At 41.3% G+C, this 13,214-nt stretch overlaps 1 protein-coding gene across 2 annotated transcripts in view; it reads left to right on the top strand.

Moving 5' to 3' along the window:
• The window catches only part of LOC6603322 (ras GTPase-activating protein 1), a 107,922-nt gene that overhangs the window by 93,587 nt on the left and 1,121 nt on the right, over positions 1–13,214 (top strand). For both annotated transcript variants that reach the window (XM_026990004.1, XM_026990003.1), the window contains 3 exons: positions 632–1,041; positions 1,143–1,992; positions 2,699–3,605. In XM_026990004.1, coding sequence (XP_026845805.1) covers positions 632–1,041; positions 1,143–1,992; positions 2,699–3,605 — 2,167 coding nt within the window. The remainder of the gene's footprint in view (positions 1–631; positions 1,042–1,142; positions 1,993–2,698; positions 3,606–13,214) is intronic.

Genomic DNA, 13,214 nt, shown 5'->3' with positions numbered 1-13,214 from the left:
GAGAACTCTAAATTTAGTAAATATTTTAACGAAATAAGCCTATAAAACGTACCCAGTGTAATATACATACAAACTCAACTTCGTCTACAATTATTTTTTACGTATGAACTTTTATTCACTATTTTAACCAAAAAATATAAAATTTCAATACTTCTTAATAATAAATAAATAATGAAAAACAGCAAGTTCTTCGGTACTTTTTTTTGCGACTCTTAATTGACCTTTTCGCGGAAATGCCCATGTGTAACCTTTAAAATTTCTTCATTTGAAAGGTGTGCCTGGAACACAATAAGTTTGCGGAGAACTGTATTAGAGCACTGTACACGTACATCATATTTTAAGGAAAATTTCCATTTGTAATGGTGTACAAGTGACGTTTGTCAAGGTCTCAAAAGATGCACTTGGTTACTGTACAAACACAACTAGAATTCCCTAAAATATATTGGACGTTTACAAAGCGTTTCGAACGATTTTACATTCAGGTAGTGCACCAAAATGAACAAGATCCTACAAATCGGAAGTACTTTTGAAAATGTTACTTATAATGTTCGCTTATAATGCCAATAAAAAACAATTATATCTACATATGGCTGCATTTTTATCAATATTACATAACCTCTATTATCTTTAGGATCACAGCCGTATGCGGTGACTTTTACATTGGTGGGCGGCAGTTCATTTCTCTGAGTGATCTTGTTGGATACTACACATCATGCAGCGACTTACTGAAGCGCGAACGATTAGTCATACCTGTACCACCGCCGGAGCCAGTCAATGATAAGAAGCGTGTAGTAGCGATCCTACCATATACGAAAATGCCCGAGACCGACGAGCTTAGCTTCCAAAAAGGCGACATTTTCTTTGTTCACAACGATATGGGCGACGGCTGGTTGTGGGTGACTGCTCATCGTACAGGAGAGCAGGGGATGATTTTTCGAGAACTGGTTGACGATTTGGATGTATCTATCGATCCAAACACTGTATTTCCATGGTTTCATCCAAATTGTACAAAGAATGAAGCTGTCGACGTGTTAGTCAAGGGTATTTATCCATCTTAGTTTTCAAATTATCATTCAGAAAACTTAATGAAAAAAATGTTGATAATGTATTTATTCTAAAACCTTTTGTATTTGACTATTTAGCTGGTCCCGGAAGTTTTTTGGTTCGACCCAGCGACAATTCGCCAGGGGACTACTCACTTTTTTTCCACATCAACAACCAGATCCAGCGGTTTCGTATTGAGAAAAAAGGAGTGCGGTATTTAATGGGCGGGCGTACATTTGAATGCCTTGACGCGGTTATTAATCGCTATCGCAAGGAGCAAATTGTAGAGGGCCACTCGCTCAATCATCCTGTTGTAAATGGTGCACAGACAGAGTTTAATAAGCAATATGTCGTGGAAAAAGCTGCGGAGAAAATCTATGCGACATTACGCGAGTGTCGTGACCAAATAGGCCTCAAAAAAATTAAGGGTATCAAACATCATGGTCATTTAAACAAGAAATCTGACAAGTCGACCAAATGGAAACAATTATACTTTGCTTTGATCAACGATGGCTGTGAGACTCAGCTGTGTTTTTATGACAATCCCAAAAAAACAAAACCCAAAGGCCTCATTGACCTGTCGTGCGCATACCTTTATCAATGTCATGATTCACTCTGGGAGCGCCCCTATTGTTTTCAAATTGTAGAGAGAGCTCTACCCTGTCTAGCCACGGTAACGTATCTATGCGCTCCCAGTCAGGAGAGCTATGTGGAATGGATAAATGCTCTCAAGGCGCAATGCGACTCACAGCTAAGTCGTGCTCAAAAGAAGGTGTCACGTCTCCGCGAGCTACGTTGTCTCAATCTTCACGTCCTGGAGGCACATCGCCTTCCATTCAAACTAGTGCCACATCCATATTGTAGTATCTCACTTAATCAGGTGAAAGTTGGCAAAACTCGTGTCAAGATCGCTCCCGAACCAGTTTGGGAAGAGGAATTCGTGCTAGAGTGAGTCTGAAAAATGAATTGACCAAATCAGGGACCGTAAATCATGAAAGATTTTTATTTTTTTAACCCAAAAAATCATTTTATGGATAAGTATTTAAAATATAACTAGCTTTCAAATAACAGTTGACCGTTTTTTTCTTTACGCAGTCGCTCTTGCTCCGAGCAAGAGACTTCGTTTTTTTGTTGAGCGCTTTGAGTGGACTTGGCTTAATTTGGCTTATTTAGAAAAAAATTCTATTTTTGTTTTTGTTAAGAACAAGACAAATTTATTTGCAATTATTTTTTTGTTGCTTTTATATACCATTCTTAAGATCATATTGTCTTTAACAAACGCAAAAACTTTATGCTATATTTCACTCAATTAACCGATCGGGGATCAATCAGAGTGAAACAGAACAAAAAAAAATTATTGCTCGCCGACCTCGAATGAGCTCATTAAAGAGCCGATGCAAACTGTTGCTGCCTTTTCTCAAAGTTTGAGTAAAAGCTTATTTGCTGACAACGAGAAACGGTCAACAATTATTTGCGAGCTATGCTAAAAAATAATGATTATCACTAAAGAAAATCTTTTTTAAACAAAAAGTTGATTGTGTTGTTTTGAAAATATAACTTATAATGATTTCGGTCCCTGGATCAAATAGATATATGAATGAATTATGAAAAATCAAATTAGAATTATCATCCCCCACTAACAATACATTTTCAGTGACGTGCCTCCAGATGTAGTTTCCCTAACAATAACGTTGGTGTCACGCGGCAAACGCGGCAAGGATTCGGAAGTGGCGGAGATGACTATCGATCTGTCTGCCCTCAAGAATGGCCAAGAGACAGAAGGCTGGTATCAGCTCACTGGCATGACGCCAATGGGTGAGTGGGGCTCGTTACGGCTCCGCATGCGATATCTTGATGATCTTATAATGCCTTGCGAGGAGTACAGTCCACTACAGCAATTGCTTATTGAGCCAGAGTTATATGCAGTGAAGGCTCTAGCCGAACTCTGTCACAACGATCGAGTCCCGTTGGCCACATCGCTGCTGCGAGTGTTTCGGCACGAGAAGCGTGAAACGGAGTTGATCCGTACGTTATGTCAGGCGGAGGTTGCACGAGAGAACGAGACGACAACGCTTTTTCGTGGTGCATCTCTGGCCACCACGTTGATGGACCTATATATGAGAACAGAATGTAGCGGGTTTCTGCAATCCGCAGTAAGTGAAACGGTACAGAAAATTCTGGAAAGTAAGCAGTCCGCAGAGCTCAATCCGACAAAGATGGACGTCAATGATGACGCTTGTACGAATGCTGAATTTCTCTTGCAAATCCTTGATCTTGTTACACAATCGATATTTACATCGCCAGACGCTTGTCCTCGCAATGTGCGCTATATTTGCAACTGTCTGCAGAAGTCTGTAATGGCTAAGTGGCCGTCGGAGCGATTGGTGCGCACGCGCGTCGTCTCTGGTTTTATTTTTCTTCGCCTACTGTGCCCCGCATTGCTGAATCCGCGGCAGTTTGGTCTCGTTAGTGAAACACCGCAAACCGCAGCAACTCGTTCTCTCATAATGGTCGCAAAGTGTCTGCAAAATCTAGCTAATCTGATTGAATTTGGTGGTAAGGTATGTTCAAAAGATTGCAACATTGCATTGCGAATCAGTACCCTGCCTTCAGTACGCTTCACCCATAACAGTCAAGGGGTGGGGGGACCTTCGACTGCATTTAACCATATATATAGACTGAATTCACCACTAAATATTAATTTAATGCGCTTATTAAGAATTTTATATTATATATTAATATTATATTATATTGTTACATTTACGTGTACATACATATGTGTATGAATGCATTGTTATTTTATACATATTATATTAGATTCCACTCTTTTTCTCTTGATTATTTAAAATAATATTATTTACCTTCAATTGTCGAAAAATTGTGATAAATAGGCCCTACTCTTCTTGTTTCGTGGCGTTTTCTACTTCGTTTTCATACCCAGTACTCCAAGAGCTTAGGGATATACACTACTGGCCAAAATAATAAGTACACGCTTATGAGCTTTCTTTCACGTCCTATAAAACTTTTCTAATAAACATAACTAAAAAATCAAATATAATTTAAGTTTGCTAACCTACAATAGACTATAAACATGTTTATCATAAGCTTTTTTAATTTCAAATATATATTTTATGACCGATTAAACCTTAAAAACATAAACAAGGGCTGGCCAAAATGATAGGTACAGCAATTCTCCACAGCGAAAAACTAAAAGCGGATCAAAATTTGTCCACTTTTTTCTTATAATTTATAATCTTTTACTAGTATTCTAAATAGCAACACTTATTTTGGATGACTTTGGCCATTCTTCTTGGCATACTAGCAATAAGTTTGCGGCAAGTCTCCACTGGAATCTCATACCACGTTTTTTGCACAAATTCTCCAAAATTCTTTTTCTTTTCGATAACTATTTTTACCAATTCGACGTTTCAAGTCAGCCCAAAAGTTTTCAAATGAGTTTAAATAAGGAGACTGACTTAGCCAAGCCATAACGTTTACATTTTTTCCCGTAAACCACGCCTTCACCACCTTTGAGGTGTGCTTTGGGTAATTTTCCGGTAGAAAGACCCATCTCAAGGGCATGTTTTCCTCAGCATAAGGTTGTATAATGTCTGTCAATACGTTTTTATACCCGAATTGGATCACATGATCAGCTATGCGGTGTACCGGCTCAACGCCATGCCAAGAAAAATAGCCCTTGATACATATACATCGGCCTCCTCTTTTAAGACCCAGACCATGCCAAATGATTTTCAACGACATTTTGCCTCATCTTAAAAATTTGTACTCGGAGTAAGGAAACATTTCGGACTATACGTCCTGTTAGGTCTGTATATTAAAGTCTCCAACAAACCATCAGACCTGATTTTTCTTTGCCAATTTAAGCGTATATGGCCTTGGAAGACATAAACTGATCCTTTTTTGCAAGACTGATGATGCGGGTGTCCGTTGTTTGTAAAGATTTCTTCTTCCATCCTCGATTTTCAATAAGCACTTTATGCACTATTAAAGCATTCTGAACAAAAAATTAAGAATTTTCCTTTCTTTTTGAACACTTATGGAAAACTTATTTTCTTCAGGAGTACGGCCTATCTAAAGAATTTTTTTTTACTCTCATGTACTTAAATATGAAAGAACTCAATTAAAACCAACAATTCTTTGACCAAATCCTTATCTAATCCTTTAAAATGTTTAAATAACACCAGTATACTTATTATTTTGGCCAGACCAAAAATGACCATTCAGCAAAAATGTATGCATAGAATTTTATTAAGATGGTTCCCCACGTTAATTTTTGATTTAAATATTTGGCAAGACTGTAACCTTTCCAAATATAAACAATTGGCATCCATACATTTACAAAAATTCGAGCTATTCCATTCCATAACAAACTAGCACCATACCGATGTACTTATTTTTTTGCCAGTAGTGTATTAGTTTTGTGGGGGATGTGGAAGTGTGTAACAGACAGAAAAAAGCGTTTCTGACGTCATAAAGTATATATATTCTTAATCAGCATCTATACCCCAGCCGATGTCTGTGTCTGTCCGTCCGTCCGTCTTGTTTGACGCCTAGTTCTCAAAAACTATTAGACTCCTGTGATATCACGCAGAATCAAGTTTGTTTAAAAATTTTTCCCCGCCCCCGACCACCCCCACAAAAAGCGAAAGTCTGCCATCCACAATTTTGAAGATAGGCCCCTTCCACGCGCTTACTCTCCCTACCCTCACTCGCACTCACACTCTTCCTCATGCAGTGTGCGCTCTCTGGCGGAGGGAACCAGATATAACGGCTGGTGTTGGTCTGAGCAGAGAGAGAGATAGATGAGCGTAATAAAAAACAGTAGCGGAAAAATGGAAATAGATAAAATAGGTGATAAAGGGACAAACGAAGTGCAAGAATTAACAATGGAATATAAATAGCTGTACTGTTTCTTCTGTTTCTCTTTATGTTTTCTCCATCTCTCATGATAAGTGCAAGCAAAATTGCTCCCCGCTTTAACCAACAAGTCAAATCATCCCTTTTACGAGCAGCGAGAGAATGCGGCAGTCATTGGCTTCGATACCAATTCCGACGCTTAGAGCCACGGCCCTTGTTGGGGATCACAACGTTTTCGCTCGTTTTTTTTGGCTGCTGCTGTATCTCTATATCTCTGTTTTTCCTTCTTCCACAGTTTGCCTTCTCTCTAGTGATCGCCTAATAGAGACCGAAGATCGGGCGATTTTGTGTATGTCCTACCGAAAACCCTTACAGCCCTTACAAAATATGTATGTACAGCTGTGTTCATTGAAATAGTAGTGCCGCACCTCGCCACTTTCAAAACTCTTTTTGAGATATTTTTAATCTTATCGATACTTAGCGATTAGCAATCGGATGGGAAGGGCAAGCAAGCTTTACTTGTATTTTGGATATTACGCATTCACCAAATTATCGTAATTTTATTTGCGCGCCTTGTTTTTATATAATCGGAATAATTATTCGGACAATTGGGGTCTAAAATCATTATACAATTTGGTGACCCGACGTGTATTTAACATGAATTTAACAAAATTGAAAATTAAATTGCTAGTCAAGATTTCAGATTTGTGAAGTCATTTCGGATCGACAAACAAACTTTCAAAATCATTTTGGAGAAAGTTCAACTCCAATTGGGTGTTACCAGGAAGTTATCTCCCTCTACGCAATTGGCTTCCATAACGCGATATCTCGCCACTGCTACCCGTGGGCAGTTGCCAAAGACCACCATATAATAATTTTGCAATTGCAATTAAGGTTCGTTTCGTTGTATAAAAAGCCGTTTACTTTTCATTTCGTCAATGAAAATGTTTTGGTTTTGAAAACGAATAAATATTACGGAATGTGAAAACGGGAGCCCCACTTTATATGATTTCAAAAGTAAAAATTTTGTGAAAGTGAAAAACGGAGACTGGCTCTAAATAATTTACATGCACATATATGTTTGTATGTACATAATATGTATATTCCCTCCTCACATTTATTGATACATTAATCGGTCACTTACACGTACGAGTTATACATTGCCAGATTTAAGTGTTGGCACAACAATAACGAGTGTAGTGTTGACTCCACCGATTTCTCTTTGGTGTAGGCATCATTTCTGATGTGTAAATCCAACAGCTTCTCCAGTGTTTTTAGTAGAAAGGAGGTAAAGTTTTTGGTCAGTAATCCTTGGGACTCACGTGGCTGCACTTTCCTGCCTTTGGAAGGAAGACAACTGTCTCCATTGGATAGGGTACTTAGACATGCTGAGTATAGTGCTTAGAGCTGTCGGGCGATAACCTCTTTGGTCATCTGCATCATGGCTGGGGATATCCCGTCCAGTTCTGGCGATTTTAATCCCGCGAAGTAGTCTACAGCCCAGTGGATTCTCTTAGTGGTTAACAGATCTCGGTGGCGTCGGTGACCTCAGTGTATCCAGGTAAATCCGCCTCCATTAGTGCTCTTATAGCTTCTTTACTGCCATCTATTCACTGTCCGTCAAGTAGCTTTAATTGACTCTGTATTGTGGGCTGCTTTGAGAGCAGCTTCCGGAGCCTAGTGGCATCCAGTAACCCCTTGGATAGGGTCTCTATGGACTTATCTATATCCTCCGCAGATTTCACTGAGCCCAGATTCGCGAGCTTCGACGTAACTGTCTTTTGAAACTTGATCCAGTTTGTATTCCGAAGGTTTCTATAGACTGTTATCTTCGAAGAGTGTTCAAATTCGCACTTGAACTTAATGTACTTATGGTCTGCGAAGGATGGTCTTTCGAGGACTCTCTAGCCAGATACCAAAGTACTCTATCCCGTGACGAGAGTTAGGTATAGCACGTTTGACGAGGTGGGACCTACGAAGGTGTGTTACTTCCCCACGTTTGCTACGTCTAAGTTAGTGTATGGGAGTGACTCACTTCCATCATTGATGTCGTTGCTGCCCCACACACTGTGATGGGCGTTGGCGTCTGCGCCAATGAGGAGTTGGAAATTTTTGCAGGCTGCTTCTGTCATCAGACTCCTAAATTCTTTCGGTGTTGCGGGCCTGTCGTGTGCCATGTAGCAGGAAGCTGCCATAAGGCACTTTTCCTCGCTCTCCAGCATCACTTCCGTCAGGTCGTCCGTGCTGTAATGAGACATAAGATGAGCATGGATTCTCTTCCGTACGAGTACGGCGGTTCTGTCCCTGCTTACCGATGTTGAGTAGAGAAGGTTGCCAGGCCACGGAGTTGCCTGACGCAATCCACGCCCCCTGGACTAAAGCTATGTCAGCGGGCCCTTGCTCCACCGACGCTATTTTGCTCTTATGAAGGTTGAGCTGCAGCACTCTTATTGGGTGTCTAGGTGCCCCAACTGGAAGCTCTGTGGGAGGGAAATACGACCAATTATGCTCTGTGGAGTGATAGTATGGTGACCAGCCCTAGACAAAAGAAATTGTCTTAACAAACTCAGTAGAGTTCAACGCATGGCATTGCATAACTGGCGGGCTACGCACTACTCCAGGGGAAGCCCTGGATACCGTGCTGAACCTCCTCCCTGTAGATCTCATGGGTAAGAAGGTAGAAGGTGGCAACATTTTCTGCCCTTAGAATGAGAGAAGCCAAACTGTGGGAAGCATCCGAGGTTGGGCTAGTGATCTCTAGTGATCACCTCTTGACGCCCTTCCAGGTATCAATCCCACCTAGGGAGAACTGGGAGATGGGCGAACCAGGACCTGCCAATGGGGTTCACTTCTACGCTGATGGCTCAAAGTTAGACGGCCGCGTGGGAGGCGGAGTCTACTGCAGCGAGCTGAACATCAGTCATAACTTCAGGCTCCCGGATTACTGTAGTGTGTTCCAAGCGGAGGTTGAAGCCATCAAGGAGGCCATTTCTATCGTCTCCAAACTACTTCTAGACACTCACTTACTGTGCGTCTTCTCGAACAGCCACGCAGCTATTAAAACTCTAGGCTCAATATCGTCGAATTCAGCGACTGTAAATGACTGCCGCAGGGCTCTGCACGAGATCGGAGAGCAGTTAGATCTCTTCCTTATATGGGTCCCCGGCCACAGGGACATCGAGGGGAACGACGCCGCTGACGAGCTAGCCAGGCAAGGTGCTACGATTCCTCTCCTATCGGAGAGTGAGCAAATAGCGATGCCTTTGGCTACGTGCAGGCTCCTCACGCACGCATTGTTTGAGCAAAATGCCAATAGGAGATTCAAGATTGATACGGCCATATCGATCCAAGAAACGCTCAGCAGCGCTGTATAGACTCAGCAGAGCACAGTGCTTTGGCAGATCGGCACTCATGCCTCTAGACTGTCAATCCCTCATAACGACTTCTGCAGAAGTTGTCGTGACGAGGAAGAGGAGGAATCGGTCCCCCACTTGTTCTGCCACTGCCCGGCCCTTGGAAATCGTCGTCTTCGTATTCTCGGAGCCGCTTTCCTCACGGACATTTCGGACCTGTCCGAAACCAAACCAGGGACCTTGTCCAAATTCATCCAAGCCTCCGGAGGGGACTGCCCTTAACCTGCAGTAGTCTGCTCTCACGGTTTTAGGCAACGAGAAGGGGCAAATGCCCATGCGGCAACAAAATGGACCTCTTATAGGTCCAAGTGAGCTTGGGGGGCGGGGGTTTCTTTATCTCCCCTTCTCGGCTACCGCCTTAACCTAACCTATCCTAACCCCCTAGCGTTTTATGCCTGGGCGCTACCTCTAGCCATGGTCCTGGCTCAGTTCCCCCGACTTTAGATCTAATGTATGTGTGAAACGTCCAGAAGGAAGCGTTTCATTATAAATAGCCGAGTCGATTGAGCCATGTCTGTCCGTCCCTATGAGCGCCTAGTACTCAGAGACTATAAGAGCTAGAGTATGGACAGACTTCTGTGATATGTCACTGTTACAAGTGTATTTCAAAATTTCGCCACGCCCTCTTCAGCCCACAAAAAGGACGAAAATATATCCAATTTTAAAGATTCGAGAAAGTTAAAAACGCACAATCTGGGTCAGATCGAATCATTATTACAACTACAAGAAGCAAATCAAAATCAGTGGCTACGCAGCGCCCGACGACACGTTGTGACAGATTTTCTGTCTCTCTCGCACACACTCTTTGTTGTGTCGTTTAATGTTAGCGCCGTCTCTCTATATATATGGTTATATATAAAATCGGAAATGCGACCGCGATATTTTCAAAAGTAGACCTTCCAGCGCCGTCAAACTTTTGCAAACTAAACCAAAAAATAAAATAGTTTAACCAGATGTGTTTGTTGTGTTTATCGTTCGAAAATTGATTAATTTTTGTATTTTATTGAAATTTTTGCTATCAAGACGATCTAATATAATCGGTTAGACATCGGAAAATTGCGAATCAATTCACTCAAAAAGAACGAGAAATCGAACGATAATTGCGCTGCTTTCGTGCTTCTCAAAATCAAAAGCAGAAGACATCGAGCGCAACGTAGACTTCAAGACGTAATAGAAGAAAGGCATCAAGATATGATTTGTATCGGTCAATTATATATCGATTGCTGAATTAAATACGCAACCTTTTGATCGCATTAATCAAGTGGACTTCGTTTGTGAGCCTTGTGGCCCACTAAAGTTTACGGCAGAAACGCATTACAATACAATAATATATCATACAATCAATGTCTCCAAATGAGTTCATTCGGTGCTACGAATAAAAAACAGACGATGCATTCAGGGTACAGTAACAGAGAAGGATCGGATCAGAGAAGATAGCTTTCGAAAATTACTAAGGAAGAACGGGCATTCGTAGGAATGAGCAACAGATTAAGAATGCAGACGCGTAGCGGGAGGCGGATATTGGCATCCGTACGAGTCAGAAACAGTGTAAGCATCCAGGGTATAATAACAGAGTGGGATCGAAAAGACGTGCCTGTCAATTCGCTAGCGAAATATAGAAATATTGAACATTTTGCTAACGAACTGTATCGTGCTGGTGTAATTTCTTTAGTTACAAATTTCGCTAGCCAACAACAAGGATGATTTTTTACTATTCCAACACAAAAATTGCAGCTGTTTTTTTTTTTTTTTTTTTTTTTGACGTTGACATGCAATGACTGCATCTTTCAAGAGGCGATGCAGTTATTCCACAGTCATGTGGCCCGTGTGAAACCAGCAGAAGGCTGTTACGCGCGGATCCCAGGCAAAACGCAGCCCTCCTCCCGCCCAACCGACAGAGGGGGGGCGCTGCCGCATGACGCACGGTGCGTAGCCGAACCGAACGCGAACATGCAAGAAAGATAGCTATTCGACTAACATTCGAGGAAAATTAGCACTAAACTTACTAAGAAACTAAGCATGCAAACAAAATACAAATACCACTACAATTACTAATTACTAGAAAGGTGTGTAAGGATTAGTAATTTAATAAGAGGAAGAGAATTAGTGGGGGAAATAATATGGTAGAGGGAATTATAATCCAAGCATAAGACCCTAAACGGTTCATGCAAGGAATAATTCGATCTAGTCAGTCTAATAGGAATCGTGAAGTTTATGCGGCTCAACAGATCAGGGCTGTCTATGTCACCCCTGATCAAGTTGTGCATAAATATCACACCTAGCATTTTTCTACGGTTAACTAAGGATGGGGGGCTTAGTAATTGCAGTCTACTAGAGTAAGAGGGGAGTCTCACACCCGAATCCCAGTTAAGGCCCCGCAGAGCAAAGAGTGAAAAGTTTTTCTGTACTGATTCTATACGATCCTGATGTACTTTGTACTGAGGGCACCATACACAGGAGCCGTATTCTAAAATCGGACGAAGTAGCGTAGTAAAGAGAGTCTTTGTTATATAGGGGTCGTCAAATTCTTTTGACCACCTCTTTATAAACCCAAGCACGCCCATGGCCTTATTTTCCATGGTAGAAATGTGTTCGGAAAACTTAAACTTTGCGTCTAATAAGACACCAAGATCATTCACCAGGGTAATTCTCTCAAGAGAACCGCCACATAGGGTATAGGTAGCCAAAAAGGGGCTAGAACGATGAAATGTCACTACTTTGCATTTCGAGGCATTATGGTGTAAGAAGTTTGCACAGCACCATGACTGAAAGTTATTGAGATCGGATTGCAAGCGAGAATGAAATGAAATGTCCTTATACTAAAACCCTCTCAAACATTTTGGAAATAGCGGTTAACTTTGATATACCTCTATAATTTTTTGCGTCAGACTTGCTACCTTTTTTAAGGCGAGGAATTATAGACGATTCCTTCCAGATCGGGGTGAAGCCCGAAGAATCGATGGACAGGGTGAATAGTTTAAGCAAGGGTCCACACAGAGCCTCGGCGCAGTATCTGAGTACACAGCCTGGAACCCCGTCTGGACCCGGTGAAAACACCGGCTTAACTAGTCGAAGATCATAAAGTAGGGAACATTCATTTAACAAGGGACTAAAAATGCCGTTCGACCTCGGTAAACCGTATGGGTACGGATGACCAGAGTAGCTTTCCTCAGAATAGGTGGTTTGGAAAAATTAGGCAAAAAGAACATCGATTGCCTGATCATTATTTGCCGACGTATTAAGAAATGAGAGCGACGATGGGTGCTGACGTTCTTCGCTTACTGTTTACGAAGTTGTATAACTGTATCGAGATGGTTAGTTCTTATAGCATTGAGCATTAAGAACTGCTTTAACAAGCAACAAGTTCCGCCAGAACTTTCCCTACTCCCTTTGCAGAGTTTCACCTAGGTTATCTGCAATGATTTAATACATAGCATAGTACTTGCAAGAGCGTTCTCGTCTTGTAATTCAAACTGTGCCTAATGCGCATCATCGTCGTTTTAATTTTTCACTTTTTGACCGCACATTACTGAGCACAACTCAGAATGTATTATAACGCTATAATTCTTGTTGTTGAGCTTATCGTTGAATGGAATGTCGAACCGATTTTCATAATCAAAGAGATTAGGCGAGATCAAATTCGAAAGAAAAATACAGAACACCCAATGCGTTGTCAAAGTTTATTCAACAGCTTTTGGTGTTTTATTCAGCTTGACCCAAAAAGCTGCATTTGTTCGATTTTTAGGAATGCAAAATTTCTTAATATATTCTGTAGCATTCTCAAGTTTTGATCATCTCTAAAAAATAAACCTTGTGCAAATACTCGGTTTTATAAACATTTTAAAATCGTTAACGGATTTATGTCGTGTTAAGTATGTT

Source organism: Drosophila persimilis, unplaced genomic scaffold (assembly GCF_003286085.1).
Source record: "Drosophila persimilis strain 14011-0111.01,24,50 unplaced genomic scaffold, DperRS2 tig00000477-arrow-pilon, whole genome shotgun sequence".
NCBI classification, from domain to species: domain Eukaryota; kingdom Metazoa; phylum Arthropoda; class Insecta; order Diptera; family Drosophilidae; genus Drosophila; species Drosophila persimilis.
The sequence above is the reverse complement of the archived record's forward strand: the minus strand, read 5'-3'. Positions and strand labels throughout refer to the sequence as shown.